Source organism: Danio aesculapii, chromosome 11, assembly GCF_903798145.1.
Source record: "Danio aesculapii chromosome 11, fDanAes4.1, whole genome shotgun sequence".
NCBI lineage: Eukaryota > Metazoa > Chordata > Actinopteri > Cypriniformes > Danionidae > Danio > Danio aesculapii.
Window position 1 is genome coordinate 45,362,251 of NC_079445.1, and position 15,878 is coordinate 45,378,128.

A 15,878-nucleotide genomic window follows, 5' to 3' on the forward strand; every position below is an offset into this window, starting at 1 on the left:
GTTATACATTTATTATGGTATTTATTCATGTTTGTTAACATTAGTTGATGTCAAATCAGACTGCAAGTGAAAGTGTTTCTTCCCTCTTTGGGATGGAACCACGAGGCGACGTTCATTCACAGAACGCAAGTTTCTGGAGGGCACATAAATCTGCAGAAGTGAGAGCAGATAAGAAGGAGCAAAGCCAGAGGTCGCTTTGTAAGCAAACATCAGAGCTTTGAATATGATTTAAATATATATATATATTTTTTTCCCTCTTCCCTCTGGTTTCATGGCATCTGCTGCTATATAGTTTTATTTGTATGTATGCTGCATAATTTGAATAAAATATTGATCATAAAATAGTATAATTTAGCTTTGGTGAATGTTAAAAATTTAATTTATTTATGTGAAAAAATATTAATTGTGGTGCAAAAAATTACCTTCACACAAAGTAAAAATATTGTTTACTACATCGACAGATTTTTATTTTGGATTTATCTTTTTAACCTTCACAACAGAGTAAAGTTTTGCGCTGGATCGACCTGAAATATGTATAAGTTTAATTAAAAGTGAAAAATGCTATTTTATATTAATCAAAAATATTCATTCTATAAATATTTATTAATTAAAATATTTATTTAAAAAAATACATCCACTCAATGGTGAAATATAGTTTTTATAGACAATATCTGATTCATTGATACACCCCTAATACATTGCAATCAACATTACTGCATTCAACTGCAATGTTGTTGTTGTTTTCCCAGAAATGGCATTAACCAATAATATTAGCATATAAAATAAAAACAAGATGCATATTGCTTAATTAATATAAATATATGGGTCAAACTTTATTATGATGGTCCGTTTGTTGAATTAAGTTACATTGCATCTACATGCGCAACTAATGCCAACTAATTCTCATTAGATTATTAGTAGACTGTTAGGTTGGGGTTAGCGTTAGTGAGTGTTGACATGTACTTTCAAAGTTGTTTATAGTCAGTTAAATGTCTGTTGCAGGAGCAGAATCAGCAGATATTAAGCAGACAGTCTACTAATACTCAAATAGACCATCACAATAAAGTGTTACCAACATATCTAGCAAATCAAATAAATGTTATAAAGAGAGGAAGTGATGCAATAAATGGATTTACTCTTCTAAACTAAGCATCAATTACTACAAATTAAATCACTTATTCTTTTGCAATCCAAAAGTTTCAGCACTAGTTTAAATATTGTCATTTCTTGTCTGTGGACATCTTCAAAAGAGTTTTTAACCAATGTGCATCACATTTAATAATAGTCAAATGTTATTACCTTATATCGGCACACATTCACAGCGCTCCGCCAGCTCTGCTCTCATTTTCATTCCTCTGAAATGACTGATCCTGTGTAAATACACTTATGAATATGATTTTGTTAATGATTGACTTTCAACATCATTAATGCAAACACACTGAGAATTTCAGATCAAAACACAGTGACTAATAAATATCATTAAGGGATGTGCTCAAATCTGATTATTACACTGCAAAAAAAGTGCTTTTCTTACCTGGATATTTGGACTAGAAACAAGACAAAGATCGAACAATTCTTAAATCAAGAAGCGTTTTCTAGACAAGCAGTTTGTTTTCATAAATAATGAGATAAAATGAAGTGAGTTTTTCCTTAAAAGAAGCAAAATAATCTGCCAATGGGATAAGTATATATATATATATATATATATATATATATATATATATATATATATATATATATATATATATATATATATATATATATATATATATATATATATATATATATATATATATAAATATAATAAATAATAAAATAGTTTTTCCTTTTTTGATATTTTGCACACTCTGTCAGATTATTTAGCTTGTTTTAATAAAAATCTCACATCATTTTGACTCATTATTTCTGAAAACAAACTGCTTGTCTAGAAAACGCTTCTTGATTTAGGAATTGTTCGATTTTTGGAACAGAAACAAGACGAGAAATCCAAGTAAGAAATTCATTTTTTGCAGTGTACTACTGTAATATTGATGGAAAAACTTACCAAGAACATGTTTGTGAATCATTTCTGAACAGAAAGGATTGCGTCTGCATTTACAAAAGCCTTAACAAGACTGCGTTTGTGTTTTAAATCACCTTTATTGCAGCAGAAGTGCATTGAAAATGTATTTATGAGCAATATTTCATATATCTATAAACTATCATTCTATCACAGTGAGATTAGCAATTATACAGTTGAAGTCAGAATTATTACCCCCCTTTAAATTTTTTTCTTTGTCAAATATTTCCCAAATGATGTTTAACAGAGCAAGGAAATGTTCACAGTATGTCTGATAATATTTTTTCCTCTGGAGAAAGTCTTATTTGTTTTATTTTGGCTAGAATAAAAGCAGTTTTTAATTTTTTAAAAGCCATTTTAAGGTCAATATTATTAACCCCTTTAGGCAAATTTTTTGTCTACAGAACAAACCATGGTTATACAGTAACTTGCCTAATTACCCTAACCTGCCTAGTTAACCTAATTAACCTAGTTAAGCCTTTAAATGTCACTTTAAGCTGTATAGAAGTGTCTTGAAGAATATCTAGTCTAATATTATTTACTGTCATCATGACAAAGAGAAAATAAATCAGTTATTAGAGATGAGTTATTAAAACTATTATGATTAGAAATGTGTTGGAGAAATCTGCTCTCCGTTAAACAGAAAAAGGGGGGGCTAATAATTCTGACCTCAACTGTAAATATAAGCCGAAAACTCAATAAAGCTGATATTTGAGATATTCTGAAGCAAACACTGACTTAAAACTGAGTAAAACGGCTCTCATTGTGGATCTAGTTCAGAAAAAGTAGATCTAGCCTTCGAGTTAATAGCACCATCAGCATTCGGTAGCAAAATAAATTAAACATGTATATACACATGTAGAAAAAACCTTCGTACGGACTAAAAGAGATCCTTTAAAACAAATCGGCAGAGTTTTAAGGGTTAGTTCACTTAAAAAATCAATTTAGCCCACAATTTAGCTCACGTTTAGGAGCCCTAGGAACACTTTAGCACATCCTAATCTGATCCAGAAGACATTAGCAAAGTTGTTTTTAATTATTTCCAGTGCACAAAAGTGTTCTTGGAGCTTCGTATGATTACTGTTGATCCACTGAAGTCACGTGAAATGATTTGATAATATTTAGTGCTGGGAAAATATTAATCACATCCAAAATACATAAAACAATGAAGTTGTTTGAATAAAAAAACTCAAGAATTTGTGTTATTTTAGCTCATTTTAAATAAGTATTTCAAACAAACAAGCTATAAGCATCTCAGATCCCTTGCTGTCTATGGAGGATGAGAGCTCCAGGATTTCATCTAAAATATCGTCATTAGTTCTGAAGATAAACGAAGGCCTCATGGGAACTTCCACAACATGAGGGTGAATAATAACAATCAGACTGTTCACTTTTGAGTGAACTAACCCTTTAAATCAGCAGACACATGAGCGGATGCACAGCAATGCTAGAATAAATAATCAGTCATCAGTAGAGGAGTCTCTGTTCGAGCGGCAGACTCTCCTTCAGACACTTCAGCTGCTCTTCTCCAAGTTTAATCTTGTCCTCCAGTTTGCGCTGCTCTATAATAAGCGCAGATTTCATTTTAACAAAGTGTCTGTAATCCGCCAGTCGCTCTTCGCTGAAGTATCCGGACAGAATCTCGTAAACCACGCGCTCGCGACGGTCCAGATTCTCCTTCAGCTCTTTGGCGTCTTCGTGCTGGCCAATCAGCAGCTTGCGCTTCTCTGTCAACGTTTGCTGAAAATAATACAGTTTTGCATTAGCGCTGGATCAAGCAGATTTCTGTCACTACTAGAAGGGCTTTCTGACTCCTCATATACGACTAATCTACCAAATTGATTTCTTGTCACGTCGTATATACATTCAAAGCTTCTGTTGAGATTCTCAGTGTTTTTATCGCTGCTGGAAATCCTTGAAAAAGTGTTTTTAAGGTATAAAAGGTGCTTCGATTTTGGATAAAGTGTTTTAAACTGCTTAAAAATGTAATTCTGTTGCTTTAGTCATTTGTCTTACTAAATAGTTCGTATTAATTAATTCATTTATAGTATACAACAGTTCTGTGTGGTTCTCGAATCTGATTGGCTGATAGCCGTGCGATATTCTGCAATAACAGCACTCATACAGCCTCTTCACCCTTCTGTATTACTCCGCCCACACAGAGTGCCAGCAGATCAATAAACTCACTACAGCTTGACAAATATTGCAGCTGTTGGACAACATCATGAACTTGAGGCTTTTTTAGGCGAGAATATAGTTGTTTAGATTGCAACTATGCAGTTTATTTATAATGATAGTGCCTATTTTAAAATATCTATAATTATACTGAGCAGAGCAAAGACGGTTGACATTCCGCCACAAGATGGCGACAGAGACCGAATAATAAACCCTTAGGGGAGAAAAAAGCATTATTTTCACCTTATGTTTCGAACTACAGCTGAATGAATCATTACAGAAAGGTAAGAGACATTCTAAGTCTATGTATTATACCAAAGTAATCTGCTAGTGTTTGCTTTGCTTTAGCATTTTCGGGGGTTAATTATTGTGATCTCCCGATTGCAATAGAGAAACACTGGGAAATCTCTGTAGACTGATGACATTTCATGCCATTCAGCCTTATAATTTTAAAATGTGAGCAAAATCAGCAGTTTTGTCCTCACTTTAGACATTACGCTAGAGAATCATTCAAACACTAGCTCTACAGTGATGTTGGTGAAGTAGCAGTGGTTCCTGCTGTTCTGACGTCACCTGCAGATGTGAATGAATGGCGGAAGAAAGTAGTTCCTCGTACAAAAGGATTTTTCAGTTTCTCTGTGTTTGATTTTCTTTTCTATATACACGATTATGCTGTCGAACTGTTGTATAAATGCAAAATCACACTCATAGCAGTGTCAAGTGGCTGTATGTCATCAATGGTGGGACACTAAGCCAATGCACACCTCCCACCAGTGACACCAACATACAGCCACATTGGACTGCTGTGAGTGTAATATTTCTCATATATATATATATATATATCATCACTGATGATGTGTCCCAAATGCATCCATGAGATGTTTCTTGGATATATATATATATATATATATATATATATATATATATATATATATATATATATATATATATATATATATATATATATATATATATATATATATATATATATATATATATATATATTCCACTTTTGAAATATACACACATTTAGAAAAAGTAATGGTTCTATAGTTACTGTATATAGGTTTTAACAAATTATTAAATTCATTAAAATTTATTTAGTTAAATTTATTAATCAGCAAGTTTTAAGATATTTATTTAAATCTCGAGTAATTTTTTTAACATTCTCTTTATTGTTTGCGTAAAAACAGAAGAAATAAACAATATGACTAAACGTCTAAAACATAAGAATTAATTACCCATTCCCATAAAAAATAAAAACAAAATAAATGTAATAAAAACTGAATGAATGAAGAAAAAAATAAAAATAAATAAATAAATAAAAATACACCCTCCAAACACCCTTTGTTCCTGATTTATTAATTTTTAGATTAGAGTCATAAAAAAGTCATTAAACTAAAGTCAAATCTCATGTTTTTTTGACTGAAACTCTGAGTAAAACTTCTTGTTTGCAATATATATATATATATATATATATATATATATATATATATATATATATATATATATATATATATATATATATATATATATTAATAGTAAAACAAGCTGAATTCAGACACCTTCTCATCGGCGGATGTTCCCTCCTCCAGGTTATCGAGTGCATTTTCCACACGTGCCAGTCGTCCAGACAGAGACAGTAAGAGACTGACCACTTTATCCAGATCTCCCACAAACATGCGAAACTTCTCCAGCTCATTGGCTTTGCAGACGCTCTGAACGGTGGTTTCCACTTCTTCTCCCAGAGCGTTATTATCCTGAACGTCCTCAAGCAGGCTTTCACGAGCCTCTCGAAGAACCTGCAGCTTCTTGCTCAAACTCTCCATCAGCTCTTGCTGGAGACGCGCAGAAATTAGAGAAACAGGAGATTACTAAACGTGAAAATCAATCAACTTCAGTTATAGGCAATCAGAACACATGTGTACTGTGGAGCGACCCATGGGAATCATGTGGGTGGAGATATCACTTCTACAACCCCAAATCAGAAATAGTTAGGACAGTGCAGAAAACGCAAATAAATGAATAGGAAATAGTGAATTTTGGGTTTGAAATATAGTCAAATCCTCCTGTAATTCACACTGTGGATGCAATAATGCAATAAAATGTCAATAAAGCGTGCACCTTCTTGCTGGACAGGTCAGTAGTGAGCTCATCCTCTGAGTCCTGCTCCTGCATGTCCTTCATCTTAATGAGCAGCTCTGCTTTGGGTGCAGATGTGCTGTAATATGACGAACTGCTGACTAACGAGACCGATGAAGACAGACTCTCCTCCATCCTGAAGAACCAAACATTAGTCAGTCACTACTAGGGAAATATCAGCAGATAAATACAGTTTAGTCAAGCTTAAGCACACTGTATGCTTTATATGTATGCGTGTGTGTCAGTAGAGGGCAGTAGTGAGCAGATTTGGCTTTAAATGCTGTAATTGGTGTCATTTGAATAAGAATTAAGGAGGAAACAAACACTGTAACTCCAGCTGATGGACTTTGAAACATGAACATACTGCCGCTGAAAAAAATGGAAATATCATATTTACATTTAATGTCAAATTACATTTCCTCCAAATTTCAAATAAAAATATATGTTAGACTTAAAATTAAACTTAAACTTTTGTGATTAAAAATTGTGATTATTTCACCAAATATTGATTTTGTAATTCTTCTGAAGTTAGAACACAGGTTTAGTGTTGTCACACAGTTAATATAAACATGTCTGTGTGTGTGTGTGCCTTAAAGTTATATATTAGCACCCAAAAAGAAAATTTTTGTGCCTTAAAATTATATAATAGTGACCAAATAGTCCGTATTGGTACCTTAACGTTACATATTATTAGTATACAAAGGGTCTGTATTGGTGCCTTAAAGTTATATATTAGCACCTGAAAAGTCCATATACTGTAGGTGTCTTAAAATTACATATCAGAACCTTAAAAGTTCATATTGGCGCTTTAAAATTATATATTAGTACCTAAAAAATCCATATGGGTGCCTTCAAAATATATATTAGCACCTAAAACGTCCATATTAGTGCCTTGAAATTATATATTAGCACCTAAAAAGTCCATATTAGTGCCTGAAAATATATATTAGCACCTAAAAAGTCCATATTGGTGCCTTAAAATTATATAATAGTGACCAAATAGTCCGTATTGGTACCTTAATGTTATATATTATTAGTACACAAAGGGTCTGTATTGGTGCCTTAAAGTTATATATTAGCACCTAAAAAGTCCATATACTGTAGGTGTCTTAAAATTACATATCAGAACCTTAAAAGTCCATATTGGTGCTTTAAAATTACATATTAATACCTAAAAAGTCTATATTTGTGACTTAAAGTTATATATTAGCACAAAAAACATATTGGTGCCTTAAAATTATATATTAGTACCTAAAAAAATCCATATGGGTGCCTTAAAATTATATACTAGTACCTAAAAAGTCCATATTGGTGCCTTGAAATTATATACTAGTACCTAAAATGTCCATATTAGTGCCTGAAAATATATATTAGTACCTATAAAGTCCATATTAGTGCCTGAAAATTATTTAATAGTGACCAAATAGTCTGTATTGGTACCTTAATGTTATATATTATTAGTACACAAAGGGTCTGTATTGGTGCCTTAAAGTTATATATTAGCACCTGAAAAGTCCATATACTGTAGGTGTCTTAAAATTACATATCAGAACCTTAAAAGTCCATATTAGCGCTTTAAAATGATATATTAATACCTAAAAAGTCTATATTTGTGACTTAAAGTTATATATTAGCACATAAAACATATTGGTGCCTTAAAATTATATACTAGTACCTAAAAAAATCCATATGGGTGCCTTAAAATTATATACTAGTACCTAAAAAGTCCATATTGGTGCCTTAAAATTATATACTAGTACCTAAAAAGTCCATATTGGTGCCTTAAAAATATATACTAGTACCTAAAAGTCCATGTCAGTGCCTGAAATTATATATTAGTACCTAAAAAGTCCATTTCAGTGCCTGAAAACATATATTAGTACCTAAAAAGTCCATATCAGTGCCTGAAAATATATAAGTACCTAAAAAGTCCATTTCAGTGCCTGAAAATATATATTAGTACCTAAAAAAAAGTCCATATTGGTGCCTTAAAATTATATTTTACTACCCAAAGGGTTCATGTTGGTGCCATAAAGTTATATTTTAGCAACTAAAAAATCCATATTGTTGCCTTAAAATTATATGCTAGTGACCAAATAGTCTGTATCGGTACCTTAAGTCCATATTGGTGCTATAAAATTATATAGTAGAAGCCAAGGTGTCTATATTGGTGCCTAAAAAGAGTGTATATGTCAAGTGAAAGTGACAAGGAAATGTTTTCCTGCTTTTGTAGTGTCAGTGATGTACCTCTGCGGTGTATTTTTAGATGTCTGTTTGGAGGCCACTTTCCTCCTCTGCTGCGCTCCCTCCAGTATCTGCTCGCCCTGTGGAAATATTCCCTCCATTAGATCCATAGTGGTCTTCATCTTTCTCTGGTCCAGAATGTCCACCAGACTCCTGTCCTTCCCCATTATATCTCTGGCAAGCTCCTCTCGTTTCAGGTCCTCGTCCGAGTGTTCGCTCACACCGTTGCTCCTCATTGGTTCGGTGTGGTCTAATATGGTTTCTTCAGTCTGATGTTTCATGCTTCTGTGGGGATCCAGAGTTGAGTAGGCAATGAATGGTGACTTGCATTGATCTGAAGATTCTAGGTTTTTTATCTGGCCAGTTTGGGTCTCTTCAGATGATTCAGAGTGTAGCAGAGAGTTTCGGTTTTCTCTCTCTGAACCATTTTCTGTACAGACAATCTGTATGGGGACCTTTCTGCCAGGAGTGTTTGGCTCAGATGTTTCTTCTACCTTACTACTAAAATAAACAACAAGTTAGTCATGCTTAAAATCAAGCACTTTTCTAGCTACTATGTTGATTTAATCAATGAAACCTTGGGGTTGGTTCACCAAAAAATGAACATTTACACATTATTTACTCTTCCTCAAGGGGTTTAAAACCTTTATGAGTTACTTTGTCCTGATGAACACTAAAGAAGATAGTCTGAAGAAAGCTAATAACCTGTAACAATTCACTTACATAGGAAAAGCAAATACTATGGAAGTCAATGGTTTCCAGCTTTCTTTAAAATATCTGTTGATATTGGATATGAAGAAGAAAAGAGGAAAGTCAAACAGTTTTGAAACAAATGAAATGTGAGTATATGTTGACAGAATTTTCATTTTTGAGTAAACAATCCCTTCAAACCCTGAGATCTTTGTTCATCTTTGAAAAACAAATGACGATATTTTAGATGAAATCCCGGAGCTCTCTCGTCCTCCATAGACAGCAAGACACCCGAGCTGCTTAAAGGTCAGAAAAGAAACTAAAAACATTCAAGACAGCCCATGTGTGTAATCATACAATCATACAATGCTTCAATAACACTTATGCACCAAAAGACTGTAATACGACTCTGTTTGGCTTCTGCATCAAGTCATCAGGGTCTGCATTTACTAGTCAGTACGACTAGAATTGTCAGAAGTTGCTAATTCGTATAACTTCATATAATTTTTAAGGGGTGTGCACCCAAATCCCTTCTCTAACCCTACCCCTCTTTGAGGAATGAGCAAGTTTTATTAAATTGTACAAATGAGATCATACAAATTAATACGAATTAGCCACTGAATCATATAGTCAAGAATTGCTGCAGAACACACAAGCATCATAGTTTTGCCCAAGCAAATGCACACCCCAATCTGATATGGTGCACAAAAGTGTTCTTGGAGCTTCGTATGATTACAGTTGAACCACTGAAGGTTTTGTGAATATTTTGGTTCCTTTTCTGGATTTTGAGCACCCTCAAAACCATAGCTTTCTATAGCAGATGAGTAAGCTCTCAGATTTAATCTAAAATATCTTCATTTGGGGGAATGGAATGACATGAGGGTAAATAATTAAGTACTGAATATTTATTTTTGGGTGAACTACCCTTTTAAAAGACATTTGATTTTTGTCCTGTCAGTATCTAATATTAAAGTTACCTGCATGGATCCTTTTTGTACACATTTGCAGGAGGTTCATCGGTAAGCCTCTGTGGAAAGAACTGAGTGGAAGGAGAACGTGTTCTGCTGGCTGAGGTTACCGTCAGGTCAGCCTTCTGCTTTGCTGAGATGGGGGAACCAGCTAAAATATGTAGAGTGGGAGATAACATGCCCTCTGATGTATGCTCATCCAGTTGTGCAGTCTGATGCATGTCACCCTCCGGATTTTCAGAAGGACTGAGTCTCAGGGGTTCTTCTATTGGCTCTGGAGAATAGGTCTGAACCCTGACTTCTAGGGAAGCCGTGATTGAGCAGGTAGTTTCAAGTTCTTTGTGTAGTGGTTCAAGACCTTTGTTTTTGGGAAGGAGTTGCTCTGACATGGGAACCTGGAGATGTTGTGAAGTAAGCGGTGCTGGCTGCTTGGTGTCAGATTTGGATTTCTGGTCGTATCCAAAAAGATTTTCCAGAATGCTTAGTGTGATGGACTCTTGAGACTTGGAAATATTAAGTGCACTGTGCTTCTTTTCGGATGCACTGCGACATGAAAATACACATTATCAGTCATTTCATATTTCAACCCAACTTGCCTTAAATGAAAGGTATCTTAAAGTAAGAATTCCTAACCTGGAAATAGGAGCCTCCTGGTGGTCTTTGGCTTCAGGTGGAGATTCCAGAGGTGACTTTCTGGGTGGCAGAGGGAGTTTCTGAAAGGAATGTGAATTTGTAAAAAAAAAAAAAAAGTGTAAGATTTAATAGTGACACTAAGCAGAAGAAACCGTTGAATCATAATTTTTTATGTGTGCAACCCTGGCTATCTATGAACAGATAAGGATAAGCTCTTCAATTTTATCCAAAAATATCTTAGTTTGGGGGCCATGGTGGTTTAGTGGGTAGCACAATCGCCTCACAGCAAGAAGGTGAATAGGGTAAGCTAAATTGTCCATAGTGTATGAGTGTGTATGGATGTTTCCCAGAGATTGCAGCTGGAAGGGAATCCGCTGTGTAAAACATGCTGGATAAGTTGGCAGTTCATTCCGCTGTGGCGGCCCCAGATTAATAAAGGGACTAAACCGAAAAGAAAACGAATGCATGAATGTTTATCTTAGTTTGTATTTTAAAAATTAATGAAGGTCTCAGGTTTAGATTGATATGAGGGTAATCAATGAAAGAAATGTCATTTTTGGGGCAACTATCCCTTTTAAGATCAGTATTTTAAATTAAATGATGTGTTGGCCAAATTTTGTAACCCTACACACCCATCTAAGTTATTGTGCACACTTGCTATGGTGCCCAGTAAGCAATTAGGGATTAGTTCCGTTGCTGAAGGGTGCTTCAGTGGTGATTATTGAGAATGGAAGAGAGCACCATTAATATATTCACCCCACCTACAACTTCTGCCAGTACAAGGAACTGATCCTACAACCTTACAAGTCCAACTTTTTATCATTAGGGCCCAACTGTCAGTTACAACTACTGCCAAACAGTACAACCACACGTTATTCTTACCTGTCCATAGAAGTCAGCAGAAGGTGAAGAGCGGGATCTTTCATGCACACACAGTGCACTATTGGATTCCTCTAAGCCTGAGTCCAAAATATTTTCAGCTGAATGGTATCTGCCTGTGGTTCTTCTCTCCATTTGCTTCTTCTGCAAGTTCCATGTAGCCTCATATTCTGCAAATGTACCAAGCCTTTGTTGCTCCTCTCCATTAAGGTCAGAATGGCTTGATTTACTTTGCTTTAACAGAACTCGAGGAATGTTTTCACCTTCTCCAACCTTTTTCTCACTGTGGTGTACAGTAGGACTGAGCAGGGATTGCTTTAGAATAGGCTTTTGGACTGCTTTGCAAGAACCTTCAAAGAACTTGTATCGGTCTGCAAAAGACTCACCTGCTTTATCCTCAACTCCAACCTCATTTATCTTGTCAGGTTCAGAGAAGGAATGTATTTTTTTATCCATGGGAAAGCGTTTACGACCTCCAATGCGTGTGACTTGCCCAGGTCTTTTGGGAAGTTGAGCAGACACAACTTCATTCCCAGGAAGCTCCAGATCTCTCCTCATAAATGATGTAGCTTGTAGAACTTTGGCTTGGGCTTCCTTCAGATGATCCTTGTAAGTGTTAGTAAAGGAACCATCAGAAGAGGATGTGGAGGTTTCATTTGACTTCCATATGTCAGAATCCTCCTCAACTTCAGTTGAGCAGGTCAAGGTAGCTGCACTTCGGCTTTTTTGAAGTTGAGCCCTCTTCTTTTGGATCTCTTTACGCAAAGTTGTGGCATAGCGATCACTTCGTCTTCCCAGCTTTCCACTGCCGGCATCAGTTAATTCTTGACTACCTCCTTTGGAAGCGGTTGTGATAGAATTTTCTGCCATTTTCTTACTCTCCTGGGCCAAAGAATGCAATAATGGGGTTTTGTGTGGACAGATCTTGAGATCCTGCTTGCTGATCCATGGATTGTCATGTTGGTAAGTGTACATAGAGTTCTTCTGCTCAGTCTGGTGGTTTTGAACATGCCTGGAAGTCTGAGGCTTATCTTTCTTTCGAGTGTCTCTTTCCACAGAATTGGGCTTTGAAATCAAATTATTTGATACCGGGGACACAGCTTTAGCTGAAGATGGACTGATGGACTGCTTGTTGTAACCACTGGAACTCTTGTTCTCAGGTAAACTGAGGTACAGTTGGGGATGGTTTGCCTTTAAAACCTTTTGAGAACCTACAAAGCTTCTGTCTGTGGCACTTTGAGTTTTTCCCATTTCAGAACTTCTTTCATCTACCATCCGGCCATGAGAAGACGATTCCAGGGATGGCTGTTGGGCAGTGATGCAGTAGTAGCGGAAATGAGCTTGGCCATCATGGTTGGGATCAAAGACTGTGCTGGTTCTAGTTTTATTTCGACTGTTAATATTATTAGGCAAATCTTGCAAGCTTCGGTAGTAGCTCCCAACACTCTGAGACTTTGATGAACATGTAGAGTTGGGATATACAGAAAATGGACTATCATCACTGTGCTGTCTCTGATGCTGAAACTCATAAGCAAACGGATTCTGGCCTTGTCTTACATCAGTGCTTGACAGGGAGAAGAGTTTGGTAGGGTTTAGCTGATTCGGGTAGTCCTCAACTGGAAGGTATGGCTCAAGGTAGTCCTTGTTTGGAGGTGAGTTGTAGCTGTGTCTCACTTCATCTAATTGTCGGTCCACAGCTCTACATGGAGGTTTCTGTAGTGGATATACAGTATGTCCCTCAGGGAACAATCCCACCAAACTCTTCTCATGAACTCTGGTGGCAGTGAAACTATCACTCCGCAAGGGAGGAGCAGGAGGAGCTTCAGAACTGGACATCTTATTCTCTGGAATATGCCACACAGGTCTATGGTTTGATCTCCCAGTAGAGGAGAGTCTGAAGCTAGATTGATCCTCTACACTGGGACTCACTCGTCCTCCATTCCCCATGGGAATCTGCAGGTATCTGTGGCAGTCACTGGGAACTTCTAGATCGCCTCTGTAAAACACCCCTTCTGTGGGAATGGCACCCCGAGGAGCACTAAGATCAGCTGTGCCTGAAAATGCATTGCCTGCCAAAGTAGGTTTGCTGATTGCACTTTCAAGCACCTCGTGATCTGCTCCCCCATTGGGTTTGCTTGGTAAAGGTTGTTCTTTTAAGAAAGCATGAGATGAGGGCTCTACAGTTTCCATATTTCTGACAGAGCTGAACTGGCAGGACGCTTGTCGCAGATTGGTCTGCCCCCAACAGCTGGTGAATTCTTTTGTGGGTGACCTGGAGAAAAACAATTATAACTGATAATGCTGATTGAGTTCAGTTTATATATTGCATATGCACACTCAGAATCTCACCCTGGATCATATTTTGTCTGCCAAGTGGAGTCAGGTGCTGGGCTGGGTTCAGATTTGCTGTCGTTTGGGTTGGAGCTTTCTGAGGGTTTAGCAGAGTGCCACGAATGGGGTCTACATGACGATTCATTCCTCCTGAAATGCAAACAGACATAACGACTATGGATTCAAATTAGGCCATCGTGAAAGAGTAACAACTAATTTCTTTTGCACAACATAATTTAAAGAGGTCATGAACTGAGAAACCAAAATTCATTTGAGTTCATAGGGTATTATAAAACATCCTGTAAGTTTCAGAAATCAACACTTTGTGGTTCCTCTAAAATCAGCTTATACTGAAGGCAAAACCACAGGTTGTTGAATGTTCTACTATATGATGTAATCGCTCCGCCTCCACAGATGACCGACACCCATTTCTATTACACTGCATATTTAATCCTGATAATATGCAAAACTGTAGGCCAATCAGAAAAGTGGGAGTTTACATCTGAGTCTACAATTGGAAATGCCCACTCAAACAGAACACGAGGGTCAAAAACAGCACATAAAGTAGTCAATTACTTCTGAATTACTTCTAAGGGTGCTTCAGACCTGTGGTTCGGTATTTTTGGTCCGGACCAATAGGAACAAATGATACATTGTAGCATTTTTCTGCCATTTCGGATCCTTTTCTCACCACACTGATCACTTTGGTCTGAACCAGTTGAAAAGAACCAAAATACAATCATGTGACAAAATCCACATCACTCATTGGCCAGATGTTTTTGAACGTTTTTCCTAAACTGCTTTTCGACTGGTCAGAATTACCATGCGGGAAAATGCCAATGGAACTCCCACAAGTAAACAAACCGGCAGACACAAAATGTCGCTGCGCTGGCTGATTGTATCCCTGCTCATAGTATACTATATAATTTGTTTACAACACTTTAGACAAACTATACATTTCGAGAATGAAGCGCAGCTGCGGCTGGAAAACAATGTTTTAATGCCTTGCAATTGGCGAAGGCGTTATGAGGAGGTGTGAATTAATTTAGCTTAACTGCGACATGGTCATGTTCCGGAAATATTACCAACGATCCATCATGTTTTTTCCTCTCTGTTTAAAACTGTTGGTAAAGCACTGTCAACAAGTATTTTTTTCTCCAGACCCCATAAGATGGGACAGCGCATCGGACTATGGCAGTTGGATTAGTCCAAAAGGCACAGCACTTTTTGCGGTTGGGTCTGTTTTCGTTCAGATCATGTTCTCACAACAATTGAACCGCTCCAGGGTTTGTTTGAAAGCGTACCGAGACCACCTCTTCAAGTAGATCTGGATATGCTTTTTTGGTCTGCTTTTGGTGCGCACTCGAGTGCGATTGCTACATTCACACCTGCCCAAACGAACTGCACCAAAAAGGAAAACGAACTCTACTGAACTGAATAATGCAGGTGTGAAAGCACCCTAGGTTTATATGTAAAATCTTAATAACATTATAAGCAGACCCCAAAGAACAGTACAAAATGACACAGTTCATGACTCCTTTAATGATAATCCCCCATTTAACAGTAAGTGACATACCCTTTGAAGCGGTTTTTCCTGAAATGCATGTAAAGTAAAATGGAGAGGTGGAGGGAGGGGTTCACATTAAGACAAAACAAGCAGAAAATATGTTTATTTAGCATTTATCAACAGGACAGCAAAAACACTGAAGATGCTGGTGTGACGCTCACAGGTTCTACAGAAGCCAGTGAAACTGACA

At 36.5% G+C, this 15,878-nt stretch overlaps 1 protein-coding gene across 1 annotated transcript in view; it reads right to left on the reverse strand.

Moving 5' to 3' along the window:
- Positions 1 to 3,275: 3,275 nt before the first annotated feature.
- The window catches only part of shroom2b (shroom family member 2b), a 33,165-nt gene continuing 20,562 nt past the window's right edge, over positions 3,276 to 15,878 (reverse strand). Inside the window, exons 4-12 of the mRNA XM_056468322.1 lie at positions 15,698 to 15,715; positions 14,140 to 14,271; positions 11,794 to 14,062; positions 10,912 to 10,991; positions 10,288 to 10,821; positions 8,624 to 9,121; positions 6,359 to 6,512; positions 5,800 to 6,072; positions 3,276 to 3,799 (exon numbers count right to left, since the gene is read on the reverse strand). Of these exons, the coding sequence (XP_056324297.1) occupies positions 3,527 to 3,799; positions 5,800 to 6,072; positions 6,359 to 6,512; positions 8,624 to 9,121; positions 10,288 to 10,821; positions 10,912 to 10,991; positions 11,794 to 14,062; positions 14,140 to 14,271; positions 15,698 to 15,715 (4,231 nt within the window). The 3' untranslated portion in view covers positions 3,276 to 3,526. The remainder of the gene's footprint in view (positions 3,800 to 5,799; positions 6,073 to 6,358; positions 6,513 to 8,623; positions 9,122 to 10,287; positions 10,822 to 10,911; positions 10,992 to 11,793; positions 14,063 to 14,139; positions 14,272 to 15,697; positions 15,716 to 15,878) is intronic.